The 15,819-nt window shown below is 41.1% G+C and overlaps 1 protein-coding gene across 1 annotated transcript in view; it reads left to right on the top strand.

Annotated features, from left to right (window-relative positions):
• Positions 1-15,819, top strand: part of phlpp1 (PH domain and leucine rich repeat protein phosphatase 1) — a 52,380-nt gene that overhangs the window by 26,414 nt on the left and 10,147 nt on the right. Inside the window, exons 2-5 of the mRNA XM_031294152.2 lie at positions 7,881-8,077; positions 9,556-9,681; positions 10,574-10,722; positions 14,434-14,580. Coding sequence (XP_031150012.1) covers positions 7,881-8,077; positions 9,556-9,681; positions 10,574-10,722; positions 14,434-14,580 — 619 coding nt within the window. The remainder of the gene's footprint in view (positions 1-7,880; positions 8,078-9,555; positions 9,682-10,573; positions 10,723-14,433; positions 14,581-15,819) is intronic.

Raw genomic sequence — 15,819 nt, 5'->3', positions numbered from 1 at the left:
GAGAGGGAAGAGAGATGGAGAAAAGAATAAGGGAGGGCAGCGATTTTGGCAAAGAGCCATAGCTGATCAGATGTGGGAAGCACATCCTTCCCTTGCCTGCAACCACACACCTTTTAAGTAGATACATTCTGACACTGTGCGTGCGTGCATGTGTGTGTATGTTTTGTAACAGAAGGACAGTGCAGCTATTTTTGTCTCAGCAACAGCTGGCACTGCTCTGTCTTACATCTATTTCTATATCCCTTCTCCACTAACTTCCCTCCAACCGTAGTTTGCTCTTTATGAGTTAATATCTCCAACACAGCACAGATGATGTTGACGTTTGTTTGTGTAAGTGTCTCCTATCAAGTTTTTTATAGATGGTTCCTAATAGTAAGGTATTTAATGAGATGCTGCAGTTGAGATACATTTTAAAAGACGCAGAAAAAAACTGATACCAGAGATATAGGGGCCCAATGTAGGCTTAGAAGCAGACTCCTAGAGGCTTGCTATCCGGTACATCACAGATGTCACTGCCTATAGAATAAGCAAATGTGTGTGTACGCATGATCGTGCTCTGCTGTGACTTATGTGGGTCATCGATGCCCTACGGTACAGCATGCCCAGTCCTGTAGTGGAGGTGTGCTGATGTCAGGTTGCATTTAGCAGGACAGGATGATTAACCAGGGATGTGTCCTTGTTACTACAGAGAAGAGCCAGAAGAATAAAAGCGTTGATCTGTTAAATTGGGAGATGGATGGAGAGAGGTCGGCCGTGGGTACTAATCACTAACAATGATGGGTAACGAGTGCAGCAGACATCTGGGAGGCAGCTTTCTAGCCTGGTACTCTTCTGTGTCGACATGGTTGACTTTGCAAAGATTACACCATGTATACTATAAATATACGCTGTATCAATATTCAGAGATGTCTTTTCGTGGTCGCACACTGCTAGTAGCAGCTATTAAACATTGGCTTTTCTGGATCTGTAATGTGTGCTTCACAGGCTTAAAGTCATGAATTAAACTGAAAAGGTATAGTGCCAGTTCCCCATTCCTACAGGAATGTGCTACTATGTAAGATACTGTATATCCAATAGCAGTATTGTTTTAGGATGTATAATTATATAATTTTGAAAGTTTCCCACCTTCTCAATGCAAATGATCATAGTTTATTAGTAGGAAGCAGAGTTCAAATGATTTGCCTTTGCGGGCTAACATGCTCTGAGGTTATTAGGCAGTATGTTCAAAGGCCACACACAGTCTTCTGGGAGGTGGAATCCGCATCTACTGGATTTGTCTTCAGTCAGATATGCTGTGTTCAAGAGCTGTCACTATTTTAGTACCACTATCTATGGAATCAGTAATACAAGTCTACACAGGAACACACTAGTCTTTTAAATATAAACTGAAATCTGGACACTTGTACACTTCACTGACCATCTGTGTTTTAATACTACTGTTTGATGTGTTTTAGTTGCCTTACTGTTGTGTTTTTAATATATAGCAATGACTCACTGGAACGCTTGTGGCTTATAGTAAAATAAAGTAAATTGATGCATACACACAAGGAAATTAAAGGAGAATTCCGGTCAATTTCAACATGTAGCTCTGTTTGGAAATTTGGAGTGCTGGCAGTAGCAAAAAATACGAAAACAATCGGTGCTGCCTACACCGTGTTATCCTCCTGCTAGCGTTAGCACCCAACAGACTTAAACAGGGCAAGTTTTAAACATGTTTTAAGCCTCTAAACATGCACGAAATGTCATTACAAGTGCCTACCAATGTGCAGTGATTCCTTCTGAGGGAACACAGCAAATCTGACTGCAGTAGATGTGACAGAAAGGCATAAAAGTTGTGTTAATCCAGCCAGTGCATATACCTCTGTTTATTTCCTGTTTTCCAGTCAAGTCCGCACTAGTCGATTGTCGAACTCATACAATCCAATATTCCAGTCAAATTTGCTGTGTTCCCTCAGAAGGAATCACTGCACATGGGTAGGCACTTGTAATGACATTTCGAGCATGTTTAGAGGCTAAAAACACGTTTAAAACTTGCCCTGTTTAAGCCTGTTGGGTCCTAACGCTAGCAGGGGGATAACACAGTGTAGGCAGCACCGATTGTTTTAGTTTTTCTTGCTACTGACAGCACTCCAAATTTCCAAACAACAGAGCTACGTGTTGAAATCGACTGGAATTCTCCTTTAAAGCATCAAGTGCATCTCCCAGCCAATCATGTTTCCCTGTAATATTTATTGTGAACAAACCTTTTAGAGCTTTGGAAACCTTCAATAACTTTGATATAGTTGTTGGTTCTGTCTGAGTGACAGCAGCGTGTGTGTGTGTGTGTGTGTGTGTGTGTGTGTGTGTGTGCGTGCGCACGCATTTGTGTTTGAGCAGTAGGGGTGTGCGCACATGGGTATTGAAGCCTAGTGTGAAGGGGAAACACTCTTCCTGAGCTTGAGGAAAAGGAAGGAAGCCATCTCCAGTAACCACCACACACACACACACACACACACACACACACACACACACACTCTGTACTCTGTACTTCTACATACAGTAGGTCTAGGAATAGACTATGACTTCTGCACATGAACACACCCACCTTGCAGGGCCTGTCTATTATTTTTAAATTCATGCATCCCCCATAGATTATGGGATGACCACTGTGACTAACATCATCGCTGCTCAAAATATTTCTAGTGTAGGTGGCCCATGGTTCATGCATTTGGAATAAAGTCAACTGTCTCTTATAATATCCTTCCCCTAATGGAGGGTCACCAAGAGATCCTGCCTTTCTCTGGCCCAACCCTGTAAACAGGATGCTCACGTGGGTGTCCCACTCATCTCCCTGCTTCCTCCACTGTGCATTCCCTTTGCCAGACTGATTTGCCTCCATCCAGTCATCCCACATCCTTGCGAGATGGTTGTAAACGGCAACATCCGTACAGGAGAAGCTTTCAAACTTTTCTTATCACAAAAGCAGCCCACTCAAGATGTCTGTATTGTTCTCCCTTTGCAAAATCTCTTGCTGTTTTTGGTCCATCAACATTCAGGGGGGGCAATTAGATGGATGCACATATGGAGATGGTTAATCACTGTCACTGTGTCAGTGTGTGTGTGTGTGTGTGTGTGTGTGTGTGCGTGCGTGTGTGTGTGTGTGTGTGGATGTTAGCAAGGGGAAGAGTAGGAGGAGTAGAGTGTGTGTTTTTGCATATGCATGTGTGGGAGAGCACGTTCCAACAAAAGGCCTAAAAATAGTAGTAATATGCCCATGTGACATATTGAGGCTAAAAGCGTGTGAATAATTTGTCTAATGCAACACACACACACCCTTCCCAAGCTCAAACATGAAACATTTGTGCCTGCTGGTTACCTTTGCCAGCCAGCAAAGTTGGAGGGGGGTGACCAGTCTGTTCAGTCTCCAGTCGGTTTTCCTATCTGTTAGCAAGATGTCACATGAAGTTGAAATTTGAAGTGATAGCTCTTAGCCCGAAGAATACTTGATTCGATTTTGGTGGTAATCTGGAAATTACGATTCGGGTGTAGGCCCACCCGTCATGCTGCATTCATTTTTTTTTCTCCTTTTATTTAAGTTTACAGCAGATACATTATTTTTCAGATAATGTACTTAAACCAAGAAAAAATTAAGTATAAGCGTTATTTTCAAAGGAAACCTAAATAGCCACATGATATCAAAGTATTAAAGGTGCAGTAGGTAAGACTTATAAAACTAACTTTCTGTCATATTTGCTGAAACTGACCCTATGTTTGAGTGGAACTACATGAAGCAGGTGATTAAAAACAAATCTGGCTTCTCTGGCACCACCTACAGCCTGTAATGTGAGTTGCAAAAATCCACCACTCCCTGTTCAGATGCACCAATCAGGGCCAGGGGGGGTGTCTAACTGTGTGTCAATCACTGCTCATGCACACGCATTCATTCTCCCTTGTGGGGGGAGGGGCTTAGGAGAACGTTTTGGGCTTTAGTAGAAAGGGGGGAGGGACTGAGAAGTTGTTGATGTTCAAATTTTTTGGCTAAGTCCTGGATCTTCCCAATCCTACCTACAGCACCTTTAATATATAATATAAAGTTGTGTGTGATGTTTTTTAAGTACATGCTGGTAAATATTTCTCTTATGTGACATCTTCAGTTTGCTTCCTTATCTCATTTTCTTTATCTTTAATTCCCCATTTTTCCTCTTAAAGTTCAGTCCCCAGTTTAACTCACTTATCTACACCACTTATTTGTAAGTGAAAACGAAAGTGGACACCTGTTATATTTTTCCGTTGCCTTGTAAAACTATTTGTGTGTCCAACTAGGTGCACTGGTTCCCGTTTATACGAGGATATGGCCTGGCAAAATGTAATGGACATTTTAACTTAATTATAAGTGAATGTGGTTATATGATTCAGATTTTGTTAAACTGTATAAAATGTGTCTAAATGCTGTGATTGTGTGGTTTTCTTTAAGCCTTTTCCTCCACTTAAACTTTTAGCATTTTGCTCTCAACCAGCACCTATACCACACATAAGTGTACACATACTCACAAATACATTCATTAGCACTTATTGCATTTCATGTGGAGTGGATGGTAATGATGACCCTTCGATGAGAGATAAAACCTGCAGTATTGTTCGCGCCATGCACTCTCTACTTGTTTCCGAGGTGGAATTAAATGAGTGTGGAGATCAACAGTTGAGTGAAGGGGGCACCGGGACAGAGAAGCGACAGATTGAAGTAGGGCTGGACGATTAATCGAAAATGTGTCGACATCGAAATTCTGAAGCTGTCATCGATGTAAACTAAAATGTGACTTTTTTCACAAGACATTTTCATTTCAAGCAATGCGTGCTTTCATTTCAATTTTATACATTTTCAATAAATAGCCATAATAGTTCCCGCTTTGTGTGTTTCCTTCAATTATTTTAAAACCACAAAAATAAGCACTTTTGAATTAGAATAAATATATCACCTTCAATATTTGAGCCTATTTACATTACAAACCTTGAACCATGAACTACAAGGACAAAAAAAAAAAAAATCACAAAAAAATGAAATTATCGTTCCTTTATCGTCATCAAGGTAAAATGTGCAATTAATGAGTGATTTTTATTTTAGGTCATATCGTGCAGCCCTAGTTTGAAGGTTTTGGATGCAGTGTAGATAAGACAAAACAAAACATCCAGTAAAGAAATTACTTCTGATTTTTAATCCTGATGGCAGAAACTTTGACTATTCAACAGATGATGTCTTTGTATCATTTTCTAACATCTCAAACTAAACCCAGATACCTCTTCAAAAAAACACTGAGCATAATGTCTATGGCCCTTTAAGTGTTTCCATCAGTTTTGAAATTTTTCCCTAAAAGTTACTCATTTTGTAAGTTACAATTTGGAGATCCTACAATTATCATTAAGTAACTTTATTTTGGGATTTGGTACAAATAAAAACGAAAAGTGTATTATTTCTCTGTCCCAGTTAAGCGAGGTTAAGTACATTATACGAATTTGGAATATTACAGATATCTTTTATATGCTCGTAGCTCATTAAAACATATTTATCCGTAGATTATGATTGCTAGCGTTTGATTACTGCTGTGAAGTCAAGGCAGACTGCCAGAGCACAGAGGGAAATTATGAAAAACAGGTTATGCTACTTTAATTGTCATATTCAAGATATTATATTATAGATACATAGCTTCACAGCTTTGTGCACAGTGTGAACTGCATTTTCTATAATAGAGAATATTTAAGTTGGCATTGCCTTAAGGCAGGTTTATAAATAGTCCTTCACTTAAAGAAGTAAGACACCAGATATCTTTTCCCCTAGAACCACCCACTTGTGTTAAAGCAGTTTAAACACAAATGGATTTTTACTTTTGCTTCATTGTTTTTTCTGGCCATTCCATATGGAATGAATATGAATGCTAGATTGCAGTATTATGTAATGCATGCTGTTGGGAAGGTCTGAAATGTGTGTCTAACATGTGTGACTTTGTAATCAGCTGCCAAACATTGTTGCATTCTCACGCTTTTTCTCCGAAAAGTAGTAGTAAGTAGTAAGATGGCTGCATCTTTGAACGTAGGAGTTGTATAGAGGCTTGTGCTCTTCTGCATGCCCTCTAGTTATGTATGTATGTATTGTAGGTTTTGCTGTTTAAGCATACAAAGACATCTCCTCCTCGTAGTCAAACATGACTCCTGATCAACATTTAACAATAGTGTGTGTGTTACACACTCAGCATTTAGTCAAAGCAAACTAAACTTTTGCAAACTAGGCTATTGATTCTGCTGTGAACACAAGATCGTAGTACAGAGGTAATGGTCAGGGCTCGGTGGCTGGTTTTAAAATTGAATTCAGTTGTGTATTTGTTAGTGAAAATCATTAGAATAAGATATGTATGTAATGGCATGACCCCAGGTGTAGCCACATCAGCTGAAATAAGCAGAACTCTGGTCAGACTGTTATTAAACTCTGCTGAGTGTGTTGCAGCATGCATTACAGAACTCTACTGCGCTAGCCTTACAGTCGGCATGTGAAAGATCTGAATTATTTAAAGCCATGAGAGCGTGTGCTGCTTTACCCCACTGACTCTTTCTTCCTCTCTTGAACTCACCTCCACAACCCCTCTGCTTCAGTCTATGTGCTTCAGTCTGTGTTTAGAGTGAGGTGAAATATGTTTAAAAAGAGACAGTACAGGATGGATGTAGCTAGTCTACAGTAGGCGACAGTACAGGATGGATGCAGCTAGTCTACAGTAGGCGACAGTACAGGATGGATGCAGCTAGTCTACTTTGTAAACCTTTTCATAAATCTCTTGGCCGAATCGGAAAACAGTGAAGTTAAACATGCTGTGGGCAAAAAAAACAGAACCATAGATAGAAAGTAGAAACTGAAAGCCGAAAAGATAGAAGACAAACGACAGGGAAGGGAGGGGTGGAGGAGGACAGCGCATGCCAGCCCGGGGAGGTTTTTTGCGTAGGTGGAGGTAGACAGAAAGCAGGTGGATGTTTAGACAGAACGATAAGACTGGCTGACATAACGCCTGATAAGCAGCCTGACTGTCAGGTTTGGCAGGCTGGCGGTGAAGCAAGAGAACAGGGCATGAAGGAAAAGCACTGAATAAAGGCAGCTCAGAAATTGTGAGAGAATAATTTAGAATAGGTGCACCTGGTATTGAATTTTAGACTCTATTAATGTAGAGCTGCACTGAATGCAAATCCAGACTATTGAATTCCATGTGCGAAGTAGGACATTCCAGGCAGTTGTGCTGAATGTATTTAGATCTCATGTTAACCAGCATTGTAATGGTATTGTGGTGAGAGCTCTCCTGCTAGCCATTGTGGGTATATTTCTCATTTTGTTGCATTAATTAGTGGCCAGCTAGTATACACAGATTACTTTTTATCAGCTGTCCAGACTGACATCTGATATTTCTATGATTTCTGATACTATTGGATGGATTGTCGTGAAATTGTATACAGCTACAATTTTTTATTTGTCCAATGCTTTGTTGGTTTATCACCAAATACCCGTAAAACAAATGACATTCCTGTACTTTTTGTTTTGTACTTGTTAGCAAATGACACGTTAAACTAAGCTGGTGAACATGATAAACATTATAGCTGCTAAACACCAGCAGGTTAGCGTTATCATTGTTAGAATGTTAGCATGCTGATGTTAGCATTTAGCTCAAAGTGTTCTTAATCTTGTTTGGTTTTGGCTTTATGTATTTATAAGTGGCATTGTGTAAAATTACTATACTATAAAATTGATTTTATTCACTGGTGGTATGCTAATTTCTTTCCTTAAACAGTACCTAATCATTCAACAGACTTGTGTTAAGGTCAAGTCTACAGTGCTAACTACACAAAATCTCCCTTTTTCTTTGTTCCAGGGAAGCCCCAAAGCATTGAGAGCTCAGAGCGGATCCAGCTGTCAGGGACATACAACGTTCGGAAAGGGAAGCTGCAGCTACCGGTCAACCGCTGGACCAGACGGCAGGTCATCTTGTGCGGCACCTGCCTCATCGTCTCTTCTGTCAAAGAGAGCCAGACGGGGAAGATGCACATCCTGCCGCTCATTGGAGGAAAAGTATGTCTAAGTCACCACAACAGTGCACGATGGCATCACATAACCATTTTTTTTTTCTTTTATGGTGGTGTTATGTAAATTTATGCTTTGGATAACACACTCATCATGTCATATCACCAGAGATTGACTTGATAAAATCACTCTTATTAATCTCTTAAGTAATTGTCTCCCTGCGCAATGAAGTTTGTTCTTGATGAAACCTTCAAGAATTGGCTGTCCTTTAGTGAAACCCAGTAATGCTTCCTGCTTTGTTGATTTTAGTTTAAGGTCAAACAGCAATGGTGCAAGTCATGGTTTATTACAAAGTCAAATTTTTTTCAGTATTCCTTATTTCTCTCTACTTTTTTAAAGTGCCTCCCCAAAAATGACCTTTATCCGTTTATTGCTTTATGGATCTGTTTATCTCCATGGCCACTAAATAAGCTCCAAGGACTCTCCTGAAAAGCCCTTTCTACCCACCTGCCTACCCACAAAGGACACTCCATGCTTTGCCACACCCAGTTTTTAAACATTTCACACACAGCACATGACCTCTAGTCAACCATTCATACACTTGCCTCTGCATGTGCCTGTGTATGCCTGAGTGTTTGTTGTATGCGTGCCAGTATTCTATTCAAGCCCCATAACTAGTCAGCCATTCATTCACAGTGTCCATGTGTTTGAGTGTGTGTGACTGCGTGGTTAAAAAGCAATTTCACATACATTTATTCTTGCTCATGTCACGCACAGATGTTACATGATCATGCGTGCCCTATATATTGTCATGTCTGCTTCTGGTTGGCTGAATATGTCTACCCTGAAGCCATTAAGCATATATATATTTATATTTTATATATTTATAAGCATATTATTATTTCCTTCAAGTAGGTAGATTCAAAAACATCCAAGAAGATAAAAGGTTGTGTGAACTAGGAGAAGTTGAGAACGAATCGCAGTTTCTTTTGTATTGTCCATATTATGATGAGTTAAGAACACCGATCTTACATGAAATGTCTGTCCAAAATCCTGAAATGTTCTGATGCATGGATGATGACCAATTGGAGTGGTTGTTTAAATTTAATATTGTTGTAAGTTGGCAACTTTTGTTTCTAAAGCTTTGCAAAAAAGACTAGACAGTTTATTTGTTTAGGGTATGTGGTTACTTTGGCATCTGGTCCTTTGTCCTAGGTAATGGTGTCTTGTTAGCCCATGTGGGCTGGGCATATTTTATTGTATGCATGACATAATAATTAAAAAAATATTAATTATTCATTCATTCATTCCTTCAACAGAAGCTTTTTCAAATAAGAACTAATGCATTGAGACCTCCCATGTATTAGTTTTTCCTCTGCTTCCTTTTATTGTGTGAGATACTTAACTTTTTAGGCATGGGGTTTATCATTTATATTCATAGGGGGGTCAGAGATGTCAGTAATTCAGACTGTAATGTCGTGTGTGTGTGTGTGTGTGTGTGTGTGTGTGTGTGTGTTGTGCTGCAGGTGGAGGAGGTGAAGAAGCACAATCACTGTTTGGCCTTCAGCTCAGCGGGGCCTCAGAGTCAAACCTACTACGTCAGCTTTGACAGCTTCACGGAGCACCTGCGCTGGTACAGACACGCTGCCAAGGTACTGTGTGTGCATGTGCATGAGAGTTAGAGAAAAGAAAGGAGAACATAAGCATATGCTCCCAGGCGCTACTTACGGGTCAGCTGCATTGTGTATCAGAACATGCGTGACTGCGAGTCGAAGTATGAAAATATGGCACTGCACCCACCACGATCCCGCTTGCCCATATGAGCTGTGAGTGTGATTCAAAACTGCACATATTTCACTGCTGTCCGATCTGTAGTATAAGTAAGTGTCTCTGGGTGCGCTCACACACATAAACACCAATCATGGCTCTCTCTCTCTCTTTTCTCTCATTTGAACTCAAGTAGGCCACAGCCAGAAAACCTCTTTTCTAAATATTAACAGGGACATGCATGTCACTAGCACCCAGAGGGCCACTCAGAATAGAAGCCTGGATAGAAGCAGCACGTGCCCCGTTGACGACTGCTGAGCCTCTAGCTAACTCCGCTCTGAAAAGCTTGAGTTCACAGGGTGTAGATTTTCTCCTTCAAGACAAGGTGGACATTTAGTCATTTCATTTTAGATGGCAGCTTGGGTTTTCTGTAAATTTGACTAACAAATGATCATAGGTTAACTGCTCGGCGCACCTGCAGTTAACTAGATTACACGATGATGTAATGTAGGATATGAGGTCACTAACCTTTTGGACTTTCCCTCGAATTCCCCTGACTCCCTAATCCTAACAAGATTGGTCATTGAATGACATTTGACCACTTAGCAGAAAGCTACACACACACACACACACACACACACACACACACAGAGTAAACCAGTTAAGTCTTCTATATAGTCTTTAAGTCTTCTCGTAGTGATAATCCTGTTTAACTCCACGTTTCTCTTTCTCTCTGTTACCTCTCCACTCTTCTCACTTTCTAACCCACTCCTCTAGATGGTGTCCCAGAGGATCAACTCGGTAGATCTGTCCTGCTGCAGCCTCGAGCAACTTCCTCCCAACCTCTTCTACAGCCACGACCTCACCCACCTCAACCTCAAACACAACTTCCTGCCTGCAGACCAGCGTCTGCAGCAGTTGCAGAGGTACAATGCCACTATAAATGTACAGTAAACACACCTGAGGCTAAACTAATAGGAGGGGAAGAGGCAGGAAGAAGTGGAAGATAAGGAAGGAGAGGACTACCCTGTAACAGGTCGAGGAGACAGTTCAGGGTGGTTTGGATGGGCTGGTTTGGGCAAGATGAGACTGGTTTAGCAAAGCTCAGCAATAATTTGTCCACAACAGGAGCTGGCTGGGTTGTTGTACAAGGAGGGCAGAGAGGAGACACTGACACAGTGAGGTTTCACTGGACACAGCAGGTCATGACTGGCTGGTTTGGACAGCTTTAGCTTTCGCCTGCAATTTGCGAGCCATCGACCTGAGCAGTCTAGGACTGGGGCCACTGGCGCGCATGGGCCAAAGAGGCTAGCCAGGGCTGTGCTTTACCAGGCTAGGCCAAACGAGCCCAGAAGGGTAGATGAGTCTGCAGGGAAGCTTTTAATGTGCCTGGCCTCCCTCACTCTCTCTCTCTGTGGGCACCATCTGCTGCATGCTTATCATGGTCCCAGATTAAAGCCCACAGCCAAGACGTGTGTGTGTGTGTGTGTGTGTGTGTGTGTGTGTGTGTGTGTGTGTGTGTGTGTGTGTGTGTGTGTGTGTGTGTGTGTGAGTGAAAGTGACATGACAAGTGCACATGTACACAGTGGTACATGTGCACGCCTGTCACAGCTTTCTTTGTGAAGATTATTGCCAGAACATTTTTATCATACGAGTGAGTGAATTGTGTGAATCTGATGCTTGTATGTTTTAGCGATGTTTGCAGAATGCATTGCCTGTATATGTGAGAGGAAGAGAGAGTTGCTTGCTTGTTTGCAACAAAAAAAGTGGCTGCAGGCTACAGATTTGGGGTCAGTGCATACAAAGTCTTGATACAGTATGGCGTTCTTTTTTTCTTTTTTTAAGATGACTGCACTGATAGGAATGTGTATATGTGCGTGTGTGGCTGTGCATGCTAGTGAGTCTTCTTGAGAGAGTATTGTAGTAGTGAATGGTCAGGATTTTATCATTTTCTGAATCATCATCTTCTTCTTTTTTAATCCTCGGAATAAAGACTGGTGTTAAAAAGACGACGATGCAAAGGAAATATCTCGTTTTTAAATCTGGGTGAGTGATGCACAGCTCCCCTGCTGGTCAAGCGAGATAACATCCATTTCTCTTTGCCAAACTTAAGTAGGCTCATCCGCAAATGACCCAGCATGACAGAAAAGAGGTCAGTAATGAGGAAGAGATGAATAGTTAGCTGAAAATAGAGCTGTTTTAACAGAAACATGTAGCAGAGATACTGAGTACTCGCTTTGCCCCTGAGAGACTGAAGTCAAAAGAGCTGGAGTCAGCAACAATATTACTATGTGTGCAGCCTCCATGAATGCGGGTGTATGTGTTTTGGTGTGGGCAGTTGTGTGAGAGTCTGTTTTTGTGTCAGTATAAACACTGGCTTTCTCTGACATCTAACATGGGGTCATAGTGCCTTTGTATTTTTCCAAGAGGGATGGAATGTGTGAACCTGCCACATGCCTTTCCCCTTCTCTTTCTTTTCTCTCTGGCCAAATACTAACTGGTGGGTGATTTGCCAATCAGATATGCATAATCAGTTGTCTGGGATACTAGCTCTCTCCTCTGGCATGGGACTACCTTCCCAGCATGCATCCCTCTGTGATACAGAGGTCACCACTCACTGAGGGGAATTATCTGACGCTCCATGCATATGATTGAACCTATGGCCTGTTTATTTACATATGTATGATAGTTTAGCAAGTTATGAAGGACATAAAAGTCATGGAAAAGAAGGGAGAAGGAAAGGGAGAGGGAGGAATGTTGGACAGAAAAGCGGCAGAAAGATGATGATTTGTGATGAAAGGGGGTATTTAAGGCCAAGTGAAAGGATTAAAGTTTCATTAATTGATTTTTTTTTTTTTAGCCGCTTGGGGGTAGCAGAAAAAGCTAAAAACACCCTATAAAGTTGATATGATGAAAATGTTTGCGAGCAGTTGATTATTTATACTTTCAGCAGAGACAGAGCAACATCAGCATTCATTTAGAGTGGGCTTCTGCTCACCTACCATATCCACTCTCCCTTTACCTCTTGATTGCTCTTCATCAACTCCTGGGAAATATATCTGGCTAGAAATAAGGTTGATGACAGTGGAATTGTAGGCTGGAACACCCAAACAAATGAGCTAAAAGAGCCTAAAAGGCTCTGCAGAGTTAAGGGGAACTACAAAGTTGGATAATAATTTAACAAAAATGTTGTTTGGTGCGGCTTCAAACCTGTATTAACTGATTTTTTGGTCACAGCATTGACACATCATCACCTTATAAAGTTGTTATGGTGAACGGCAGGACAGTTGCTTTTTATATACATCTTATTATTTATTTAATTATTTTACTTTCTCTGTTTAGCTGTACTATTGCTGTCCTTGTACTGCTGCAACAACCACATTTACCCTCTGGGGATCAATAAAGGCTTATCTTATATTATTATGTTTACCAGCTTGACGCTAACTTTGTCTTTCTGACATTTAGTGCTGGGCAGGTAGTACACAGTTGATTAATCAAAACTTTCTTGCTAAAAGGGAAAAAAACAGCCAGAGATAAGTTTAATAAAAGTGGAATATGAGGGGTGGAAAACTAAATCAAGTGAGTTATAAGAGGCTAAACGGTCTCCCAGTGCTAAGGGGAACTGCACATTTGTGGGATAATTCTATGTGGGTTGTGACTACGACAGAACTTATAGTCAGTTTATCCATTGACAATATAAGGAATAATGACGTCAGCTTTAAGTACACTAGGAAAGGAGTAAGGAGAAAACAGAAGAGCATGATAGGACAGAATAACAGAGCATGACACAGTATGAGCATTACTCAGTCAGCACATTGCAGGGGTTGATTTAATGGTGGAATGACATTTTCCCACACACCCCCTAGCCACTTCCTGCAGGAGTCACCCTCAGCTGGAATTACTTGGCCACCATAATCAATAGCCCTGATGTCTCGGCTGCACGCGTGTGTGTGTGTGTGTGTGTGTGTGTGTGTGTGTGTGTGTGTGTGTGTGTGTGTGTGTGTGTGTGCGTGTGCGTGTGTTTACAAAGGGGGGTAAATCAAGTAGCTGCTCCTGCCAACGATGCTAGTATGGCGCACTGCCCATCTCCGGCTCGCCATAGCTGCTCTCACATGATAGGTGATAACAGGTCCCATGTGTGTGTCTGTATGTGTGTAGATGGATAAATAAGGACAGAGTCATTTCCCCCGCTTCGCCCCGTTCCCTCAGCTCCCCCCCCCCTCCCGAGGAGCTAACCCCTCTGAAGGTCACCGCTCTGCCATAGGACACCACGCCAAATGCCACTGGTCACCGGTGTTTGAATGAACAACACAGACGCCAATGCTGCAATTCTTTGCTTGACATTCAAATGTGAATGTTAAGGCTGGGTTGAATCTCTTCTCTCTTCTCTTCACTTACACAAACTCAGTGTTAGCTACACTTTGCTACATTTCCCATGAATATATTCATAAATATATTTATGAAGATATATTTATGAATATCTTCCACTCTCTTGCAATATTCATCTTGACAAGATACAACTACTGTACATCTCCAATCACTTGCTCATACTCCTCTCTTCTCTTCCCCTCTTCTCTTCTATTCTCTTCTCTTTCTTTTCTGATTTGTTGTTAATACTTTTATCCGTTATTTTTCAGATTTTCGCGTCTGCGGAGCCTCAACCTGTCTAACAACCACCTTGGTCAGTTCCCCTTGGCCATCTGTGACATCCCCATGTTGACGGAGGTCAACCTCAGCTGTAACTACCTGACCTGTGTCCCCAGCTCTGTGGGTGCCATGAACAAGTAAGTAACAGAAGGAAGTTATTGAGAATACAGACCTGATGCTAACGGTATTTACGCTGCAAGATTGAAATCTTTGCTAAACTCAGAGGCTAAATATAACTGAATCTAAAGTGCAGGCATATTGCAGCCCTCATCTAAATACACATAGTTGTTCTTCCTTTGTAGATTCTTCTTCTATTGATTCTGTTATTGGTGTTTACCTCTCCTCTCCCTACTATTGGCTTGTGATGTTGGTGATCGTCCCATCCTGTACCGGCCCTTACTGCTGAGTTGGGGCCAGTGCTTGCTTGCATTGATGCCACCTCAGGGCTGGGTGGAAAATCAGTAAACCTTTTCACAAACCAACCACATAACCAAATGTGGGAGTTACCTAGCAACAAGTACATGGCATAACAACCACCATGGTGTGTTTTGCCAGTTTCAACATGTGAGCAAACAACAACACAACTTTCACAGATCATCTGTGGTGCGTGCTCGTGACATTTTGCCTTAGTCATGGCCTGTCCCATGGACTGATTAATTGCTAGTCTTTGCAAGTTAATTCATTCTAGTCCTTTCTTTTTACTGACCTGTTTAAACATTACTTATATACTCTCTACCATTTGAAAAGTTTGTCCAGCTTGTTATTGAGCCAATCTGCTGTGTATAATCCAGTTTTGACTATCTCCCTTTGCATTATGGTGCACACCCTCGCTTTTCTTCGACAATTGATCTCACATTTCTCTATTGCCAGTAAAACATTGACTTCTAATTGATGGACCACTGAATTATATTTCTTAAATAGATTATGTCAATTGGTTATGGTGGCTGAGACATTATATTAGGTTTACTTTGTGACATTGTTACTCTGTCCCTAAAAAAAAATCACATATTTTTATTGCAATGGTGACATTTTCAAGAGCATGGAGCCAATCAGATTTCACTGGCTGAAAACCAGTTTCTTCCCATGGGAATGCTCAGAACATTTGAAGTTGATGTTGTGCTTCATTATCAGCCCCTTTGTCTGTGGAACTGTTTAACTCACTATTTAAAAGAGTGACAGAAAACATGTAAAAATATTTCAAATTAATTAACTTAGGCTCTTAAACTTGATAATTACTACATTATTAGGGTGAATTTACCCCACCATGACAAAAGGGAATACATAGACTATGGTAGTCATTTAGTAGCTGGGTTAGTACTGACTCATGGATACATGTGCTTTAAACTCAAACCTCCTTCGAAATTTAACATACAGGT

The sequence above is a fragment of the Sander lucioperca genome, chromosome 9 (assembly GCF_008315115.2).
Source record: "Sander lucioperca isolate FBNREF2018 chromosome 9, SLUC_FBN_1.2, whole genome shotgun sequence".
Lineage (NCBI taxonomy): Eukaryota > Metazoa > Chordata > Actinopteri > Perciformes > Percidae > Sander > Sander lucioperca.
Note: the sequence above shows the minus strand (reverse complement) of the source record. Positions and strands in the feature narration are given on the sequence as shown.